The sequence below is a fragment of the Somniosus microcephalus genome, chromosome 8 (assembly GCF_052327205.1).
Source record: "Somniosus microcephalus isolate GS21.2 chromosome 8, FLI_Smic_1.0, whole genome shotgun sequence".
Classification (NCBI taxonomy): domain Eukaryota; kingdom Metazoa; phylum Chordata; class Chondrichthyes; order Squaliformes; family Somniosidae; genus Somniosus; species Somniosus microcephalus.
Window position 1 is genome coordinate 310570 of NC_140994.1, and position 22677 is coordinate 333246.

Below are 22677 nucleotides of genomic sequence, written 5' to 3' on the forward strand. Positions count from 1 at the left end.
AGAGAGAGAGAGAGAGAGATATATAAAAGTGGAAACAAATCAGACCCAAATAACTACCGCGGCATCTGTGTCAACAGTTGTCTAGGGAAGTTATTCTGCAGTATTCTAAATAGTAGATTACTTGATTTTCTTAACAAACATAATATCCTCAGAAAAAACCAAATAGGCTTTCTTCCAAAACACCGCACCGCCGACCATATCTATACCCTTCACACCCTCATTGAAAAACATAAACACCAAACAAAAAATGGGAAAATATTCGCCTGTTTCATCGACTTCAAGAAAGCCTTTGACTCTATATGGCACGAAGGGCTCTATTATAAACTTCTTCAGTGTGGAATAGGGGGCAAAGTCTATGACCTTATTAAATCAATGTATCTGAAAAACAAATGCGGGGTCAAAATTGGAGACAAACGCACCGATTTCTTCACCCAGAGAAGAGGCGTCCGGCAGGGCTGCAATTTGAGCCCGACCCTGTTCAACATATACATAAATGAATTAGCAGACATGCTGGAGCAAAGCGAGTCACCAGGTCTCCGTCTCCTGGATGGAGAAGTGAAGTCCCTGTTCTATGCGGACGACCTGGTTCTGCTGTCTCCCACAGAACAGGGATTACAGCAACAACTAGACCTACTCGACAAATACTGCCAAAATTGGGCTCTAACAGTAAATCTAAAGAAAACCAACATCATGATTTTTCAGAAAAGACCCAGATGTCAGGAAAACAAATACCAGTTTACCCTCAGTGATACCACTATAGGACACACTATGAGCTACACCTACCTTGGTCTAACTATTACAGCATCAGGGAGCTTCAGCATAGCAGTGAATGCACTAAAAGAAAAAGCCCGAAGAGCCCTATATGCAATAAAAAGAAAATTCTACAACATCCAAATCCCAATCAAAATCTGGCTCAAAATATTTGACAGCATAATCCTGCCCATTGCACTGTACGGTAGTGAAGTATGGGGCCCGCTAAATCACCAAAGCTACACTAAATGGGAAAAACACACAATAGAAGCCCTACATGCAGAATTCTGCCGAAGCATCCTTCGCACCCAAAGAAAAACGCCAACAAATGCATGCAGAGCCGAACTAGGCAGATACCCACTGATAATAAACATCCAAAAACGAGCACTAAACTTCCTAAATCACCTCAAATCTAGCTCCCCAGACACCCTTCATTTCAAAGCCTTTCAGACCCAAGAGCTAAACCCAGAAAAGAGTCCCCTGAGTCAGCTGCTACTGAAACTAAGTACTCAGCCGGACCCTGACCAACCCCAGACCAACACAGCCGTCCAAACACCAATCCGAGTGAACCAAATCATTAAACAATGCAAAGAAACCTACCTGGAACATTGGAACAAAATAACCGAAAGCCAAAGCAGATTAGAATGTTACCGGGCCCTAAAAAGAGAATATAAACTGGCAGACTACCTCACGACCATCAGAGACACAAAACAGAGACAGACCCTCACCAGGTACAGACTAAGCGACCACCAACTGGAAATTGAAAAAGGCAGATACAAGAAATCCTGGCAGCCTAGAGAGAATAGAATATGCGATCAATGTCTGGCTGGCGAGGTTGAAACAGAAATGCATTTCCTCCTAAAATGCGAAAAATTCAACACATCAAGAAACATATTATTCAACAAGCTAAACCAAACAACCCCAGATTTCAAGGAATTGGATGATCTGTCAAAATTGAGATTAGTCCTAGGAGAAGGAGACAGACCATACCTTGGGGCTAAATATGTAACAACATGTCACAACCTGAGGACTGTTTAAAAGTAAGACTGTTTAAAATTAATATTGAACGTACCAAATGAAGTAGAAAGACTGTTTAAAATTAATATTGTTTAAAAGTAATATTGTATATACCCAACAAATGTCAAATCGATTGACACCTACAGAATGTTGGAAAACTGTACCTTTTTGCTATGTAAGCTTTGGCAATATGGTTCTCTGTAAACTTTCATGCCAATAAAGCATTTGAACTGAACTGAGAGGGAAGGAGAGAGAGAGGGAAGGAGAGAGAGAGGGAAGGAGAGAGAGAGAGAGAGGGAAGGAGAGAGAGAAGGAGAGAGAGAGAGAGGGAAGGAGAGAGAGAGAGGGAAGGAGAGAGAGAGAGAGAGAGAGGGAAGGAGAGAGAGAGAGAGGGAAGGAAGGAGAGAGAGAGAGAGAGGGAAGGAGAGAGAGAGAGAGAGAGGGAAGGAGAGAGAGAAGGAGAGAGAGAGAGGGAAGGAGAGAGAGAGAGGGGGGGAAGGAGAGAGAGAGAGAGAGGGAAGGAGAGAGAGAGAGAGAGGGAGAGAGGGAGAGAGGAGAGAGAGAGAGGGAAGGAGAGAGAGAGAGAAGGAGAGTGAGCGAGAGAGAGGGAAAGAGGGAGAGAGAGGGAAGGAGAGAAAATTCTACAACATCCAAATCCCAATCAAAATCTGGCTCAAAATTTTTGACAGCATAATCCTGCCCATTGCACTGTACGGTAGTGAAGTATGGGGCCCGCTAAATCACCAAAGCTACACTAAATGGGAAAAACACACAATAGAAGCCCTACATGCAGAATTCTGCCGAAGCATCCTTCGCACCCAAAGAAAAACGCCAACAAATGCATGCAGAGCCGAACTAGGCAGATACCCACTGATAATAAACATCCAAAAACGAGCACTAAACTTCCTAAATCACCTCAAATCTAGCTCCCCAGACACCCTTCATTTCAAAGCCTTTCAGACCCAAGAGCTAAACCCAGAAAAGAGTCCCCTGAGTCAACTGCTGCTGAAACTAAATACTCAGCCGGACCCTGACCAGCCCCAGACCAACACAGCCGTCCAAACACCAATCCGAGTGAACCAAATCATTAAAAAATGCAAAGAAACCTACCTGGAACATTGGAACAAAATAACCGAAAGCCAAAGCAGATTAGAATGTTACCGGGCCCTAAAAAGAGAATATAAACTGGCAGACTACCTCACGACCATCAGAGACACAAAACAGAGACAGACCCTCACCAGGTACAGACTAAGCGACCACCAACTGAAAATTGAAAAAGGCAGATACAAGAAATCCTGGCAGCCTAGAGAGAATAGAATATGCGATCAATGTCTGGCTGGCGAGGTTGAAACAGAAATGCATTTCCTCCTAAAATGCGAAAAATTCAACACATCAAGAAACATATTATTCAACAAGCTAAGCCAAACAACCCCAGATTTCAAGGAATTGGATGATCTGTCAAAATTGAGATTAGTCCTAGGAGAAGGAGACAGACCATACCTTGGGGCTAAATATGTAACAACATGTCACAACCTGAGGACTGTTTAAAAGTAAGACTGTTTAAAATTAATATTGAACGTACCAAATGAAGTAGAAAGACTGTTTAAAATTAATATTGTTTAAAAGTAATATTGTATATACCCAACAAATGTCAAATCGATTGACACCTACAGAATGTTGGAAAACTGTACCTTTTTGCTATGTAAGCTTTGGCAATATGGTTCTCTGTAAACTTTCATGCCAATAAAGCATTTGAACTGAACTGAACTGAACTGAGAGAGAGGGAAAAAGAGAGAAAGAGAGAGGGAAAAAGAGAGAAAGAGAGAGAGGGAAGGAGAGAGAGAGGGAAGGAGAGAGAGAGAGAGAGGGAAGGAGAGAGAGAGAGGGAAGGAGAGAGAGAGAGGGAAGGAGAGAGAGAGAGGGAAGGAGAGAGAGAGAGAGGGAAGGAGAGAGAGAGGGAAGGAGAGAGAGAGAGAGAGAGGAAGGAGAGAGAGAGAGAGGAAGGAGAGAGAGGGAAGGAGAGAGAGAGGGGGAAGGAGAGGAAGGAGAGAGCAAGAGGGAAGGAGAGAGAGAGGGAGAAGGCGAGAGAGAGGGAAAAAGAGAGAAAGAGAGAGAGGGAAAAAGAGAGAGAGAAGGAGAGAGAGAGAAGGAGAGAGAGAGAAGGAGAGAGAGAGAGAGAAGGAGAGAGGGAAGGAGAGAGAGAGAGAGGAAGGAGAGAGAGAGAGGGAAAGAGAGAGAGAGAGCGAGAGTGAAGGAGAGAGCGAGAGGGAAGGAGAGAGCGAGAGGGAAGGAGAGAGAGAGAGGGAGAAGGAGAGAGAGAGAGGGAGAAAGAGAGAGAGGGAAAAAGAGAGAAAGAGAGAGAGGGAAAAAGAGAGAGAGAGGGAAAGAGAGAGAGAGAGAGAGCAGACGGAGTGAATACACACGCTGAAGATGGGCTGCTGAGATTTTAGTGTTTTTAGTGTCTAAAGTGGGGAAAAAAGTTTCATTTCAATTTTTAAAAGGTTTTAAAATTAAATTTAGTTCTAGTTAAGTTAATTTAGTTTAGTTTAAGTTTAGATTAGTCTAGACAAAGTAGAGAAGGAAACGACCGCCAGAAAGACTACCAAAGAAAGAAAAAAAACCCAGAGGAAAATAGAGAACAAAAAAAAGCCAAAGCAAAAAAGAAACAAGAAGAACGACACAAACCAGTGAACGGCAGCCACACGGGGCTTCAGCAGCGGCGGTTGAGTCTGCGGCATCGGGACCGAGTTCGAGGAGGCGAGGTGACTCGGGCCGCAGTCCAGCAACCGGCACAGCCGAGAGGACTCGGGCCGCATCCCAGAAATCGGCACAGCCGAGGAGATTCGGAACGCAGCCCGGCAATCGGCACAGCTGAGAGGACTCGGGCCGCAGCCCAGAAATCCAGCAATCGGCACAGCCGAGAGGACTCGGGCCGCATCCCAGAAATCGGCACAGCCGAGGAGATTCAGAACGCAGCCCGGCAATCAGCACAGCCGAGGGGACTCGGGCCGCAGCCCAACAATCCAGCAATCGGCACAGCCGAGGGGACTCGGGCCGCAGCCCAACAATCCAGCAATCGGCACAGCCGTGGGGACTCGGGCCGCAGCCCAGAAATCCAGCACGGGAAAGGCCCGAGGAGCCAGGCCATCAGGCACAGAGACCTCTGAGGAGAAGGGGAGCAACCAGAAGGCTCGCAACCAAGACCGTGAGTACAGGGCCCAGGGAGGGAGGCCCAGGGAAAGGTCCGAGGAGCCAGGCCGAAACAGAGGCCCAGAGACCTGTGAGGGGGAGGGGAACAGCCCGAAGGCGCCGGGAAACAGCGGCTCACAGACCCAGACCTGAGAAGGGTGAACCCAGGAGCCGAGGCCCAGGGACCACGGGGTCGGAGAGGGGGACCGGGAAAGGTCGCGAACAGGGAGAGGGAAACACCAAACACGGGGCCCCAGAAAAGCTTATTCTAAGATCAACAATACTTTACCAAAAATGAGCGAATCAGAAGATCCACAACAGCCCCCGAGGGACACTGAGAGCAACCGCTTCCAGATTCCCCCCAACACCGCAAAAAAAGCTATAAAAGCGATCAAGCATGATCAGATGAGAGAAAAACCAGAAAATCTTTTTGCTGACTGGTACAATAATGGGACAAAAAGTAACCTCATTTTCTACTCAGATCAGCCAGCGGCTTGGATCACAGCAATAAAATCACACTATACCAGTGTTAAGCTAGAAAATACCGCAAATGGGTCCAAAATGAAAATTAACACACCAGGAAACAGGGCAACCACGACTGTCAACGTGTACAATACCGGAACAATAGTAGTGCAAGGCAACCTCGACAAATTTGCAACGGCCTTCAGGACACTGAAAGGATTAACTAAGAGGGGAAGGAACAGCCCCAGAGTGGCCCGCACTCCCCCCAACATTGACAACTTACCAGGAGGAAATCTGCCTGGTCAGGAGGTGAACGAGCCACACAGTTCAAACCAGACACTAACCCCGGGGACCCACAGCCACACGATACAACTGACAAACCCCAGCATAATTACCAGGGAGGAAGCCACACATAGTCCCCCTACCAATCCCAGCTCACCAAGAGAAGAGCAGCATAGCCAGGAAGTGAGTGAGCCTTCCAGGGCCGACCAGACACATACCCCGGGATCACACAGCCTGATACAACAAAAAGATAAATTTAATCAATTAGAGACAGAGATGGTTAAACTTAGAGAGGAGTTCCTCAAAATGAATCACGAACAAAAGCAGGAGAGGGAGAGACACAAGAGAGAGCTGAATCTACTTGAGAACCAGGTGAATCTACTTAGGAATCAGGTGAAAGAGCTGCAGGAAAAAGAAGAGAGCCATAGAGGAGAGATAACACCATTAGACCAGCAACCAGAGGCTAGAGATAAGACAAGACAGAGCCGAACGGAACGGATGCACTCCCACATGGAACAAAAGCAACAGACACACAATACAAGGGGTGCCACACAGACCGACCAGCATACTGATTCTCAATCTTCCCCCACCACCGTGGAACCACAAGCGAGCCGCTCACAAGAGGTACGCACACACCAGACACCCCAGCCCAACACACACACTATGAGTCCAGGCGAAAGCCACCAGACAGTAAACACAAACAAGGCTGACATCGTAATACTCATAGACTCAAATGGGAAATTTCTATGGGAGAAAAAGCTCTTCCCTAGAAGTAAAGTAGAAAAGATCTGGTGCCCAACAACAGACAGAGCCATGGGATGGCTGACCAAAGCCAGATTAGGCTCCCCCCAACACATAATAATACACACGGGCACAAATGACCTAAAGGCCCAACAGAAAGAGGTAGCAACATCGCTCAGAGCAATGATCAGGAAGGCAAGCAGTACATTTCCAAACACTAGAATCACTGTTTCCACAATATTGCCGAGAACAGACTTCAACAACAACACAATTCATGAGATAAATGCCAGCATAGCAAGAGACTGCGAATCAACACACAACGTGCACCTGGCCCAACACCCCACCCTCGATGAGGAATGTCTTTACGACCACGTCCACATCCAAAGGCAAAGAATATCGATCTTTGCTAAAGCCCTGAAGGACGTCGCTTTTAACCGGGTCCATACCCAAACTCCAAGAGGACCCCCCCCCGACCACCAGAGATCGGCGGGGGTACATATCCGGACCGCTACAAAGACCACCACCACACCAGCCGAGACCAGAGAGGATCCCCATGCAAAACAACAATATCAGACCTGCACCACTCCTGTCCCACAGGGGAACAGGACCGCTCCCAGCCAGACAGAGGGAGAGATGCACAGGACGTACGCAATACCTCAGACAGAAACAATCCATTAAGAGACAATAAGCAGATGTGCAGCAGCATCTACTTCCGCCTTATGGATCAAGGACTAATTAATAGAAAGAACTGTAACCAAAAAGTATTAACTTTTATAGACAACTGAGATGATCTTTTTTTTCCCACACTTAGACACGACAAACACGTACCACTCTTTAACCTATCATAGTAAAAGATCAAACTTAACATGAAATCCTTATATATTTCGACCTGGAATATCCAAGGTCTATGCTCTTCGGTGCGAGACGTGAAGAGTAGGACCCCAGAGTTCATAGATGAAACAAAAGATCTAGATATTATCATTTTACAGGAAACTTGGTATAAAGGAAAAGGACACACTGGCTGTCCCCAAGGGTACACTGAGCTGGTGGTCCCCTCCAATAAATTACCAAGTGTAACCCAAGGCAGAGACTCCGGAGGCATACTGATCTGGTTTAAAACAGAACTTAAGAATTACATCAAATTTATAAAAAAGGGCGAAAACCACATGTGGCTCAAACTTGAGAGGGAGATTATCTCAAACACCCAAGATGTTTACATTTGCGCACTTTATATCCCTCCAATTGATTCCCCGTACTTTAAAGAGGACACCTTCTCCAACATGGAGGGGGAAATTATCCAATACCAGGCCCAGGGGAACGTGTTGATCTGTGGGGACCTCAATTCAAGAACGGGCGAAGAACCAGACTTCACCAATAATCAGGGAAACAATTACGTATTCGGGAATAACCACTTTGACATCCCTTCCCTTCCATACAGGCACAACTGCGACAAGCAGTCAAATACCAACGGAAAACAGCTACTACAGCTCTGTCGAAACCTGGGTCTGTACATTGTCAATGGTAGGTTCATAGGAGACCTCCTAGGAAGATCGACCTATTGCTCACCTCTTGGCTGCAGCACAGTAGACTACATGATTACAGATTTAGACCCATCCTCTTTCAGAGCATTCACAGTCAAACCACAAACAACACTATCAGATCACAGCCAAATTACTATGTATCTCAAAACGACAGAAACAAACAACATAGAAACACAACCCTGTAAACTGTACAACACCAAAAAATCGTACAGATGGGCCAAAAACGGCTCGGAAAAATACCAGAAAACAATTAACAACGCATCAACTCAAGCCCTCTTAGACACCTTTCTGGATAACATATACACTCACAATAAAGAAGGCGTAAACCGGGCAGTTATTAACCTAAACAACATTTTTGATAATTTGGCAACAAGTGCAAACTTGAAAGCTCGCAAGAACAAACCCAAAACAAAAAACTATGAAAAATGGTTTGACCCAGATTGCCATAACATGAGGAAAAAACTTAGAAAAATATCAAACCAAAAACACAGACATCCAGAAAACGAGGAATTACGCCTTACTTATTGTCAGACACTAACACAATACAGAAGCACACTCAGAACCAAAAAAGAGCAATATATTAAGAATACACTCAGCTCCATGGAGGAATCCATTGATTCCAATTGTTTCTGGGAAAACTTGAAGACACTACACAAAAAACAACACGACGATTTGGCCATTCAAAATGGGGACACATGGGTAAACCACTTTGAAAAATTATACCAGAAAAACACACTAAGACCAGAGCAACACCAAATATGCAAAAAACTGGAAAAGCTAGAAATGGCCATAAAAGATAACCAAAACCCGCTAGACGCCATAATAACAGAAAAAGAACTTCTTGAAAAACTCAAGGACCTGCGACCAGGAAAAGCTTGCGGGACAGACGGCATACTAAACGAGATGATTAAACACACAGACGACAAAATGAAACTGGCTATCCTAAAACTCTTCAACTTGGTTCTGAGTGTCGGTTATTTCCCTGATATCTGGAACAAAGGACTCATAACGCCCATATACAAAAGTGGGGACAAAATCGACACAAACAACTATCGAGGCATCTGTGTAAACAGTAACCTGGGGAAGGTATTCTGTAGCATCATAAACAAAAGACTTATAAACTTCCTTGAGGAGCACAATGTCTTGAGTAAAAGCCAAATTGGATTCCTGCCAAACTATAGAACATCCGATCATATCTTCACCCTACAGACCCTAATTGACAAACACGTTCACCATAACAAAAGCAAAATCTACGCATGCTTTGTAGATTTCCAGAAGGCTTTCGACTCCATCTGGCATGACGGTTTATTCCTGAAACTTATCGAAAGCGGGGTAGGAGGGAAAACATATGATGCAATTAAATCAATGTATACAAACAACAAATGTGCAGTTAAAATTGGAGACAAACAAACAAAATACTTCCCACAGGGACGGGGGGTGACGCAGGGCTCGCCAATCTCACCGACACTCTTTAATATTTACATAAATGGATTGGCAAAACTACTTGAACAATCTACATCACCCGGCCTCACCCTATATGAATCCAAGGTTAAATTCCTCCTCTATGCAGACGACCTGGTTCTGCTGTCACCAACTAAAGAGGGTCTGCAGCAGAACCTGGACCTGCTGGAGTCGTACTGCCAGACTTGGGCCCTGACAATAAATCCCCAAAAAACCAAAGTCCTTGTGTTCCAGCAAAGATCCAAATATCAGGGACCCAAAATAAATTTCACAGTAGGAACAACCAAAATTGAACAAACCACTAACTACACATACTTGGGCTTAAAAATCAGTTCTACCGGAAACTTCAAACTGGCTGTGAATGAACTGAAAGAGAAAGCAAGAAGGGCTTTCTATGCCATCAAAAAATCAATCCAAATAGAAATCCCAATTAGCATTTGGCTCAAAATTTTCAAATCAGTAATTGAACCAATTGCACTCTATGGCAGTGAGGTATGGGGACTGCTAACACAACAAGAATTTGCAAAATGGGACAAACACCCAATTGAGATCCTACATGCAGAATTCTGCAAAAGTATCCTCCGGACTCAAAGGAAAACAGTAAACAATGCATGCAGGGCGGAACTAGGCCAATATCCATTAATAATCACTATCTAAAAAAGAGCCACCAAAATTTGGAATCACCTACAAATGAGCAACCCCCAATGCTATCACTACGACGCCCTGAAATGCCAAGAGCTGACCATAAAAAAGAATACCCTCAGTCAACTAGTCCTGGGACTCAGTGAAATAACCACTAACAATAACCAGCCCCAGGACAGTGACAGGGTAACACAAAGAATTCGACCCAACACAATCGTCGCTAAGCAAAAGGAAAAATATCTGACATATTGGGCAGAAACAACAAAAACCCAAAGCAAACTCATTTGCTACTTGGCCCTAAACAGACAATACAACATAGCTGATTATCTGACCATGGTAAAGGATAACAAACTGAGAAGAACCTTGACAAGGTACAGACTTAGCGAACATAGCCTAGCGATCGAAAAAGGCAGACACAGGCAGACCAGGCTGCCAAGAGAAGACAGGATATGCTCTCACTGCAGTCAGGGAGTAGTGGAGACAGAGATGCACTTCCTCACAGCCTGTGGAAAATATCAGGGCATCAGGGAGAATTTCTACCAAAAATTCTCACAAATATGCCCTGAATTCAGAAATCTGAATGACAACCAAAAACTCCCATTCCTACTGGGGGAGGAGAGAAGCTGTGTAACACTGGTGGCACACTATGTTACAGCTTGCCATGAACAGAGGGACAACCAGTAAACTAAGAAAAGAGTATATATAAACAATGCGAATGTATATTTATACACTCAGGGATATACCTGTTTATACACTGTATGAATAGAACTGCGTTTATGTGTTCAACCATAAATGTATTTTGATGCTTTGGCAACATAAGATGTACCTTATCATGCCAATAAAGTGATTTGAATTGTGAATTGTGAATTGAGAGAGCGACTGGGGGGAAGAGAGAGAGCGACTGGAGGGAAGAGAGAGAGCGACTGGAGGGAAGAGCGAGAGCGACTGGGGGGAAGAGAGAGAGCGACTGGGGGGAGAGAGAGAGCGACTGGGGGGAAGAGGGGGGGAAGACGGGGGGAAGAAGGGGAGGGGGGAAGGGGAGGGGGAAGAGGGGGGAAAGGGAGGGGAAGGGGAGGGGGGAAGGGGGGAGGGGAAGGGGGGGAGGGGAAGGGAAGGGGGGAGGGGGAAGGGGAGGGGAGGGGGAGGGGGGAATGGGAGGGGAGGAAGGGGAGAGGGGGAGGGAGGGGGGAGTCCCAGAGCCCCGCCCCCCCAATCACCCGAGCCCCCCCCCGATCTCCGGAGCCCCGCCCCCGATCTCCCGAGCACCGCCCCCCCTGATATCCCGAGCCCCGCCCCCGATCTCCCGAGCCCTGCCCCCCCGATCTCCCGAGCCCCGCCCCCCCCGATCTCAGGAGCACGGCCCCCCCGATCTCCCGAGCCCCGCCCCCCGGAGCCCCGATCTCCCGAGCCCCGCCCCCCGATCTCCCGAGCCCCCCGATCTCCGGAGCCCCGATCCCCGAGCCCCGCCCCCCCGGATCTCCGGCGCCCCACCCCCGATCTCCGGAGCCCCGCCCCCCGAGGGTGGCCCCCCCGATCTCCCGAGCCCCGCCCCCCCGATCTGTAGTCCGGGCCCGCGATCTCCCGATGTCCCGCCCCGCGATCTCCCGATGTCCCGCCCCCCGATCTCCCGATGTCCCGCCTCCCCGATGTCCCGAGCCCCGCCCTCCCGAGCAGCGGCGTCCCACTCCCTGGAGCCCCGCCCTCCCGCTCTCCGGAGCTCCGCCCTCCAGATCGGCGATTGCGGCTGAGAGACCCGCCCCCCGCCCGAGCCGAGCGTGGAACAGAGAGACGCCGCGTCTCAGCTGCCCCTGCTGCGCCCGCACCCTGACCCTCGTGGCTGACGCCGTTGCCCCGGGTAACGTGACGGGGGGGGGTGGGGTGAGGAGCTTAGCAGAAGCCCTAGCTCGGGCGTGGCTGGGCAAGAAAGGCCCAGGCTTTCAAGCCTAACAAAAAAATGGGAAAAGGTAGGAAAAAGAATGTTCAGGTTAGAAAAAATATTTACAAATGAATGAATTTTTTTTTAAAACAATTTAATAAATTCAATATTATTTTGCTGGAAATGTATATTTGAAAAGAAAGACGCAGAAAGCAGGAAAAAGAATGGAAGCAAGATGGCGGCCACTCACCTCGGTTCAGAACGATAAGGCCCGCCCACACACGCACCGATTGGTCGACCGTCAGGTCACTGAAACGTAGGATTGGTCAATCGTCAAGTCACTCAACACTCAACTGTAGGATGGCACGCGCCAGGAACCCGCCGTACAATTGGTCGACCTGTCGCTAATGAGATGCTAATGAGCGGAATGTTGAACGTTTTTTGGATACCGCGGGCGCAATTTTTGTCCGGCCGAAACGTAAATACGCCTATGACCGGTCCGGAATCGCAAGCTTTCTTTTGACGTGACGCGCGCGTCGGTACGCTCTATAACTTTCAAACGTATAGAGAACGGACGGACAGACAGACAGACAGAAGAGCAATTATATATATATAGAGATGCAGTTATCTCATTTCCAATCTCATCATCCAATGTCATGTCCACCTGTTCTGTCTCCCTGGTAAATACTGAAGCAAAGTAATTATTTAATATTTCTGCTATCCCTCTATCGCTGCCTGTGATATTATCCTCTCTACCTCTTAGTGGCCCTATTCCCATTGCGACTTTTCATTTTTTATTCATGTGCCTGTGAAATATTTTACTATTTTGTTTTATGTTCCTTGATAATTTAATTTCATAGTTCCTTTTTGCCTTTCTAATTGTTTTTTTGACTTCTCCCCTAATCTGTTCGTATTCTCTCATCATGCTCTCCCCTTCTGTCCATGTACTTAATGTATGCCTCTTTTCTTACCCTCAATTTTTCCCTTATGTCTTTATTCATCCATGGTGTCTCATTGGTGTTTAGCTTGCTCTTGTTTTTCAGTGGAATATATTTTCCCTGGACTCTGTTGAACACCGTTTTAGATATTTCCCACTGGTGTTCTACATCATTGTTTGCCAATATTGTTGTCCATTTTATTTTCCCAAGTTCTATTCTCAGTCCCGCAAAATTAGCTTTTCTCCAATCTATTACCCTGGACTTCGTCATACTCAATTATTATCTTAAAGTGTATTATATTATGGTCACTATTGCCTAGATGTTCCCCATCTTTTACTTCTTTTATCTGCTCTGGTTCATTCCCCATTACTAGATCCAATAGCGAATCCTCCTTTGTTGGGTGTCTTACATACTGGGTTAGAAAAGAGTCCTGTACACATTGTAGGAACTCCATTCCCTTATCCCCTTTACCTACCTCTTCTGGCCAATTAATATCAGGGTAGTTGAAATTCCCCCATGATTATTATTCTATGTTTTTTAGTCATTTCCCTAATTTGTTTGTATATTTCTTCCTCCACCTCTCTTCCAGTGTTAGATATATTAGTGTGATTGATCCTTTATTATCTTTTATTTCTAACCACATGGATTCTATTTCTGTCTTGCTGATAGTTGCGTCAGTTTTTTCTACTGCCATTATGTTATCCCTAATAAGTACAGCTACTCCACCTGCCCCTTTTCCCTCTCTATCTTTTCTAAATATGTTATATCCTGCAATGTTTCATTCCCAGTCCTGATTTTTCTGTAGCCATGTCTCAGTAATCCCTACTATGTCTGGTTCCTCGCAACATATTATTGCCTCCAGTTCCCCTGTTTTATTATGGACACTGTGCATTGCTGTACAGACAGCTTAACTCATTTTTAATAGCAGTTCCTCTCACTTTATTGTTAACCATCTTTTTACACTCCTGTTCTACAACTCTATTTATTCCCTGGCCATCAATGTCCTCCCTTACTTTATTCTTTCCTTTGCTATTCTTTGTTTCTTTATATTTAGGCTGGTTCCACCAGCCATGCTGCAGCCACTAGGGTAGCACTGTGTAGGAGCACTAGGATAGTCAAAGGCACACACAAGACAGTCACTAGGGGAATGCACAAGGGTGATTTAGTAGATTTTTTGATGCAATATTGGATGGATAGATGTATAAAGTTGGATTGGCGTGTTTGCTTTGTGGCTTTTATTTCAGCATTGTGGCCAAGACGATGCTATGATGGTCAATAACAGAGGGAAGGTAAGGCGTGGGACTAATGTTGAATGGGGAATTGGGGTTGCGGTCACTGGTTCACAGGCAGATGATTCGATCCTGGATATTTGTCCAGAAAGGGGCTGTCTGGATTGCCTCCTTCCTTACGCTTCCTCCTTCTGATCCTGAGCTGGTGGCCATATCATTGTGGCAAGGGCTGTGCCCTCATGATGGCTAGGTTGTTGAGGATACAGCAGATCACCATGAATTGGAGCATACGCTTTGGTGAGTACTGTAGGGCTCCTCCAGAGTGGTCCAGGCAGCGGAACCATTGCTTCAGCACCCCAATGGTCTGCTCTATGATGTTTAGTGTGGCAGCATGGCTCTCGTTCTACGCATGTTGGCCACATGTGGTTGGGTTACGGAGTGGAGTTATGAGCCAGGTGGTCAAGTGATAGCCCTTGTCGCCCAGTAGCCACCCTCTGGTTTGTCTTGCTGGCTCAAAGACTGAGGGAAAGTGGACTGGCGTAGAATAAAAGCCTCATGACTGCTACCAGGATACTGGGCATTCACCATCATGATGTGCTGAGCATGGTCACACACCAACTTCACATTCAGCAAGTGAAAACCTTTGCAGTTGCGGTACATCTCAGCATTTAGAAGTGTGCCCACCAATGTTCCTGTTAAGCTGCGCGTGTGCGCAGCAGTCTGGAGGTCCCGCGCAGGCCGCTCAGCGGCTTTTAAATGGAAAAACCACGCATGCGTGGAAATTTGAATGGGCCGCACACCCAAAACAAAATTACAGGGAACACTGGTGCCGTTGATGGTGCCCTGGACCATGGGGAAGCCCGCTAACCTAGCAAAGTCACGTGCATGCTCCGCCTGCTTCTCTCTGGTCAGAGAGAAGACAATTAAGTCCCCTCCCTTGGCATAAAGAGCTTTTGTTATCTCTCTTATGCAGCAGTGGATGGCGAACTGCGAGATGTTACAGATGTCGCCTTCTCCAGCCTGGAAGGATCCTGATGTGAAGAAATTCAGGGCCACGGTCACCTTCACAGCCACTGGCAGTGCTGTCCTTGCCCTGGAGTGAGGCTGCAGGTCTGGTTGTGAGAGGTTGCAGAGTTCTGTGAGCACCTCCTTCGTAAAGTGCAGGCGCCTCACACACTGCTCCTGGCTCAGGCTGAGGTAAGAGAATTGCTCTCAAAGACCCTAGGTGGGTAAGGCCTCCTTCTCCCCCTCCTCCTCCTCCCTCTGCGAGCAGCTTGTCCTCTATGCTGCCTCTGCTCCATCTCCTTTTATTTCCTTTGTCATCCAGGGTGTATTAGCTTTGGATGCTCTAGCTTTCCCCTTCAAAGGAATATGCCTAGTTTGTACCGGAACTATCTCTTCCCTGAATGCCTCCCATTGCTCCGTTACTGCTTTACCCTGCAATCGCCTTTTCCAATCTACCTGTGCTTGGTAGAATTCCCAGTACTAAATCAAGCAATGCTTCTTTACCTGTTGGACTAGAAACACTGATCTCTGAAGCAGTCCTGGATGTATTCTAAAACACGTTCTCACCCAATATTATTGCCCTGTTCTTGCATATCTCTCTGAATTGCAGATCCTGTCTCATCTTCACTGTTTGGTGGCCTGTAATTCAAGGCTGAGATAGATAGATTTTTGGACTCTAGAGGAATCAGGGATATGGAAATCGAGCGGGAAAATGGAGTTAAAGTCAAAGATCAGCCATGATCTTATTGAATGGCGGAGAAGGCTCGAGGGGCCGTATGGCCTAATCCTGTTCCTAATTCTTATGTTCTTATGTACTAAACATGGACAATTCTACCAGTTCTCTTCCAATTTTTCGGGTGACCGCCAGACAGACAAGGTGGACTAGGCAGGTAGTGCAGGAGTCCCGAGTGCATCTCATTCCCTTAACCAGTACTCAGGACTGAGGAAGATCGGGAAAGCAATAGTGATAGGCGATTCGAAAGCTGGGGGAACAGACAGGCGTTTCTGTGGCTGCAGATGTGATTCCAGGATGGTATGTTGCCTCTCTGTTGCCAGGGTCAAGGATGTTTCTGAATGGCTGCAAAACATTCTGAGGGGGGAGGGCGAACAGCCAGAGGTCATGGTCCATATCGGTATCAATGACATAGATAGAAAGAGGGATGAGGTCCTGCAGGCAGAGTTTAGGGAGCTAGGAAAGAGGTTAAAAAGCAGGACCTCAAAAGGTAGTAATCTCCGGATTACTCCCAGTGCCACAAGCTAGTGAGTATAGAAATAGTTGGACAGAGCAGATGAATGCGTGGATGGTGCAGGAGGGCGGGCTTTAGATTCCTGGGACATTGGGACCAGTTCTCGGGGAGGTGCGGTCTGTACAGGCCGGGCGGGTTGCACCTCAACAGAGCCGGAACCAATATCCTCGCGGGGGGGGGGGGGGTGTTTGCTAGTGCTGCTGGGGAGGATTTAAACTAATTTGGCAGGGGGATGGGCACCAGGATTTTTTTTTTATTCGTTTATGGGATCAGGGCGTCGCTGACAGTGCCAGCATTTATTGCCCATTCCTAGTTGCCCTTGAGAAGGTGGTGGTGAACCGCCTTCTTGAACCGCTGCAGTGTGGTGATGGTACTCCCACAATGCTGTTAGGTAGGGAGTTCCAGGATTTTGACCCAGCGACGATGAAGGATCGGCGAAATACTTCTAAGTCAGGATGGTGTGTGACTTGGAGGGGAACTTGGAGGTGGTGGTGTTCCCATGCGCCTGCTGCCCTTGTCCTTCTAGGTGGAAGAGGTCGCGGGTTTGGGAGGTGCTGCCGAAGAAGCCTTGGCGAGTTGCTGCAGTGCATCTTGTAGATGGTACACACTGCAGCCACGGTACGCCGGTGGTGGAGGGAGTGAATGTTTAAGGTGGTGGATGGGGTGCCAATCAAGCGGGCTACTTTGTCCTGGATGGTGTCGAGCTTCTTGAGTGTTGTTGGAGCTGCACTCATCCAGGCAAGTGGAGAGTATTCCATCACACTCCTTACTTGTGTCTTGTAGATGGTGGAAAGGCTTTGGGGAGTCAGGAGGTGAGACACTCACCGCAGAATACCCAGCCTCTGACCTGCTCTTGTTGCCACAGTATTTATGTGGTCGGTCCAGTTAAGTTTCTGGTTAATGGTGACCCCCAGCATTAGAAAGAAGAAACAAGGTGCACCAAGGATTGGGAGAGACAGATAGCCTCTAGAGTAAGAAATAGTATGGTATTAGGTGGGGTCAGACTAAGAGAGAATACAGAAGGTCTAAGATAGATTTACAATGCATGTGTGTGAATGCACGAAGTGTGATAAATAAGGTTGGTGAGCTGCTACGCAAATAGACACATGGGAATATGATGTTGTGGCGATAACTGAGACCTGGCTCAAAAAAGGGTAGGTTTGGGTACTAAATATTCCTGGATATAAGGGGCTAGAAATTCCCCTCGAGTCCTGTTTGGGGTGCTAAATCAGAAAAGCTAGAAAAGTTAGCGCCAGGCGCTAACCTCTTCCAACCTCTCTGAAATTCCCTTTTTTTGCACCAAGAGGGAAATGGTGCGCTAAATCAAGCGCTCCACTTGCTTCTTCGAGCGCAAGGGGGGAAGTTCATGACCCGGGGCGCACAGCTCAGCAGCGCCACACACTGGGGCTGTGTAGCGCTGCCGCGTTGCAGGAGCTCTTCCCCAAATTAAACTCCGCAGTTTTTTTTAAAACTTACCTGGACCACCAAAGAGCGGGGGTGCCACGCGATCTGCCCAGCACTCAAGCAGAGTGCCGGGCTGACCGATCACAGCACAGACCCCGCGTCTGGAGGCACAAAATTTTTTTTTTTTAAATCCGACATTTTTTTCAAGGCGGGCGGCCACCTCACTTTTAAATGGCGTCCCACTAGCGGCTGGCCGCTCTGCTTGCGTCCCCTGTAGCAGTCACTGCCATCGCCCGGTGCTGCTGCAGGTGGTGAAGGAATTTTTGTGCTGGGGTGCTACCGGAGCGCAGGAGATCGGGGCGCAACACTGAAGCGACGCCGCTAACCTCCCGCCGAATTTGGTGGGTGGCATGGTCAGCGTCTGGGCGAAAAGGCCTTTGCCCCCACCCCCCATGGAAGGTGCAAAGGAGGGGAATTTCTTCCCCAAGGCGTTCAGGAAAGATAGGGAAGGAAAGAAAGGAGGTGGGGTGGCAGTATTGATTAAGGAGAATATTACAGTGCTGGAGAGAGAGGATATCCTGGAGGGGTCAAGGACAGAATCTATTTGGTTAGAGTTGAGAAACAATAGAGCTGCCATTACACTGCTAGGTGTATTCTGTAGGCTGCCAACTAGTGGGAAGGATATAGAGGAGCAAATTTGCAGGGAAATTACAGAGAGGTGCAAGAACTATAGAGTAGTGATAATGGGGGACTTCAACTATCCTAATATAGACTGGGATAGTAATAGTGTAAAGGACAGTGAGGGAGAAGAATTTCTGAAGTGTGTTCAGGAGAACTTTCTTGATCAGTACGGGTTTCTGGTCCAATGAGGAAGGAGGCATTGCTGGATCTGGTTCTGGGGAATGAGGTGGGTCAAGTAGAGCAAGTGTCAGTAGAGGAACATTTACGGAACAGTGATCAATCACAGTATCATAAGGTTTAGATTAGCTATGGAAAAAGACAGGGAGCAACCTAGAGTAAAAATACTAATTGGAGGAAGGCCAATTTCAGTGGGTTGAGAATGGATCTGGCCCGGGTAAATTGGAATCAAAGATTGGCAGGCAAAACTGTAATCAAACAATGGGCTGCCTTTAAAGAGGAGATGGTTCAGGTACAGTTGAGGTACATTCCCACAAGGGCGAAAGGTAGGGCAACCAAAGCCAGAGCTCCCTGGATGATGAAAGAGATAGAGAATAAGATGAAGCAGAAAATGGTGGCGTATGACAGATGTCAGGTTGAGAATACAAGCGAGAACCAGGCTGAATATAGAAAGTTCAGAGGGGAAGTGCAAAAGGAAATAAGAGGGGGAAAGAAAGAGTATGAGAATAGATTGGCAGCTAACATAAAAGGGAACCCAAAAGTCTTCTATAGGCATATAAATAGTAAACGGGTAGTAAGGGGAGGGGTGGGGCCAATTAGAGATCAAAATGGAGATCTATGTATGGAGGCAGAGGACATGGCTGAGGTACTAAATGAGTACTTTGCATCTGTCTTCACCAAGGAAGATGATGCTGCCAAAGTCATAATGGAAGAGGAGGTAATTGAGATACCGGATGGGCTAAAAATTGATAAAGAGGAGGTACTAGAAAGGTTGGCTGTATTAAAGTAGGTAAGTCACCAGGACCGGATGGGATGCATCCTCGGATGCTGAGGGAAGTAAAGGTGGAAATTGCGGAGGTACTGGTCATAATCATCCAATCCTGTTTGTATACGGGGGTGGTGCCAGAGGACTGGAGAAATGCAAATGTTACACCTTTGTTCAAAAAAGGCTGCAAGGATAAACCCAGCAACTATAGGCCAGTCAGTTTAACCTTGGTAGTGGGGAAGCTTTTAGAAATGATAATCCGGGACAAAATTAACTGTTACTTGGACAAGTGTGGATTAATTAAGTAAAGCCAGCACAGATTTGTTAAAGGCAAATCGTGTTTAACTAACTTGATCGAGTTTTTTGAAGAGGTAACAGAGGGTTGATGAGGGCAATGCAGTTGACGTGGTGTACATGGACTTCCAAAAGGCATTTGATGAAGTGACACATAATAGGCTTGCCAGCAAAATTGAAGCCCATGGAATAAAAGGGAAAGTGGCAGCATGGATACGAAATTGGCTAAGTGACAGGAAACAGAGAGTAGTGGAGAACGGTAGTTTATCGGACTAGAGGAAGGTACACAGTGGTGTTCACAGGGGTTGGTACTAGGACCACTGCTTTTCTTGATATATATTAATGACTTGGACTTGGGTGTACAGGGCACAATTTCAAAATCTGCAGATGACACTAAACTTGGAAGTATAATGAACAGTGATAGACTTCAAGAGGACATAGACAGGCTAATGGAATGGGCAGACACATGGCAGATGAAATTTAACACAGAAAAGTGCGAAGTGATACATTTTGTTAGGAAGAACGAGGAGAGGCAATATAAACTAAAGGGTACATTTAGGGTGCAAGAACAGAGAGACCTGGGGGTTTATGTGCACAAATCGTTGAAGGTGGCAGGGCAGGTTGAGAAAGCGTTTAAAAAAGCATACGGGATCCTGGGCTTCATAAATAGAGGCATAGAGTACAAAAGCAAGGAAATTATGATGAACCTGTATAAAACACTGGTTCGGCCTCAACTGGAGAGCAGAGAAGGTTGAGAGGAGATTTGATGGAGCTGTTCAAAATCATGAGGGGTCTAGACAGAGTAGATAGAGAGAAACGGTTCCCATTGGCAGAAAGGTCGAGAACCAGAGGACACAGGTTTAAGGTGATTAGCAGAAGAACCAACGGTGATATGAGGAAAAACTTTTTTACGCAGCGAGTGGTTACGTTCTGGAATGCACTGCCTGAAAGGGTGGTGGAGGCAGCATCAATTGTGGTTTTTAAACGGGAATTGGAGAAGTATTTGAAGGAATACATTTTGCAGGGCTACGGGAAAAGGATGGGGGGTGGGACTAGCTGAAGTGCTCTTGCAGAGAGCTGGCACGGGCTCGACGGGCCGAATAGCCTACTTCTGTGCTGTAACCATTCCAGGATTCTTAACATTACCTATATGGATTTTGTCTTAACGTAATCCCCATGGATATTAAACCTAGAGAGAGCATACAGTGTATATTCACCAGAATGTTGCCAGGGATGGGAGACTATAGTTATGGGAGACTTATTGCCCTCAAGTACATCATCCAAGAGCCCACCCTACATATGCGAGCCTAGAAGGTGAGCGTTAGCAACCTAAATCCATTATGGGGAAGGATGGACTACATCTGAACTCCATCTTGTTCTCACCTGATGACCACATACCTTCTCTTCTCAGCAGGGTTCAATAGGCAGTGATCAGGAATGGGAGTACTGTCTAGCTCAGACACATGGCTACCCACTATAATGCTCCCACTGCTTCTCCAACAGATAAGCTCATTTACAGTTTATCTGTTGAAGATCACAGGCCCAAGGCTTGAAACTCAAAGTTTCCTACATTACACAAGTGACTACACTTCAAAAGTACTTAATTGGCTGTAAGGCGCTTTGGGACGTCCTGAGGTCATGAAAGGCGCTACAGAAAGGCAAATCTTTCTTCCTTTCTTTTTTCTAATATGTATGCCTCCATAGAACACTTTTATCCAATAAGCCAACTTTAATACAATAGCAAAATACTGCGGATGCTGGAAATCTAAAATAACAACAGAAAACGCTGGAAAAACTCAGCAGGTCAGGCAGCATCCGTGGTGAGAGAAACAGAGGTAACGTTTCAGGTCAAAGACCTTTTGTCAGAACTGGAAAAAAGCAGGAAATGGAACAGATTTTAAAGCAAGTTTAGGGGCTGGGAAATGGGGGAGGGGATGAAAGAACAAAAGAATCTGTGATAGGATGGAAGGCAGGAGAAGTAAAGAGGCAAGTAAAGAGTAAAGTAAAGCCAACTTTAATGTTGTTCCAATATTTAGATTGTCCCACGGATGTAAAATATATAGACATTAACAGCAGAATATGAAGGATTTTATCTGTGTAATGTACCTGTACAATAAAGCTCACCTGATGAACCACCAGCCTTCCAGGTTCCTCTGTATGACCTCCACCATGACGCCTTTCTCAAAACCGATCTCATCTTTGCCCTGGTTGACATATGGCTGCACAGTGATGTATTTCTCCTCTACCACAAATAAATATCACAGCAAAGTTAGTACAAGGTAGTTCCAAACTCTTTCTCAGAGACATAATTAACAATAATTGAGTGTGACCATTAGGAATCAGTTTCTACAGTGTCGGTGAGCTGTTGGAATCAGGAACTACTACATGGAGCGATCTGGGAACGGGGTGAGAGGGGGAACAGAGCAGGTGCACCCATGTGGACACACACTGGTTGGGTCCATTGGCAGGATGAGTGCACCAATGTCAGTGTTCTCGCTCAGGCCAACATCAAAGCTTTGACTACGCTTGATCAGCTCTGATGGACAGGTCACATCGTCCGCATGCCCGATACGAGACTCCCAAAACAAGCGCTCTACTCGGAGCTCCGGCATGGCAAGAAAGCCCCAGGTGGGCAGAGGAAACACTTCAAGGACACCCTCAAAGCCTCCTTGAAAAAGTGCAACATCCCCGACACCTGGGAATCCCTGGCCCAAGACCGCACGAAGTGGAGGAGAAGCATCCGGGAAGGCGCCGAACACCTCGAGTCTCTTCGCCGGGAGCAAGCGGAAGCCAAGCTCAAGCACCGCAAGGAGCGCACATCAACCCAAGCACCCCACCCACCCGCCCCTTCAACCACCATCTGTCCCACCTGTGGCAGAGACTGTAGGTCCCACATTGGACTCATCAGTCACCTGAGAACTCATTTTTAATGTGGAAGCAAGTCATCCTCGGTTCCGAGGGACTGCCTAAGAAGA

At 46.8% G+C, this 22677-nt stretch overlaps 1 protein-coding gene across 5 annotated transcripts in view; it reads right to left on the bottom strand.

Annotated features, from left to right (window-relative positions):
- Positions 1 to 22677, bottom strand: part of sh3pxd2aa (SH3 and PX domains 2Aa) — a 650923-nt gene that overhangs the window by 113727 nt on the left and 514519 nt on the right. For all 5 annotated transcript variants that reach the window (XM_085994085.1, XM_085994084.1, XM_085994083.1 and 2 more), the window contains one exon: positions 21827 to 21944. In XM_085994085.1, coding sequence (XP_085850211.1) covers positions 21827 to 21944 — 118 coding nt within the window. The remainder of the gene's footprint in view (positions 1 to 21826; positions 21945 to 22677) is intronic.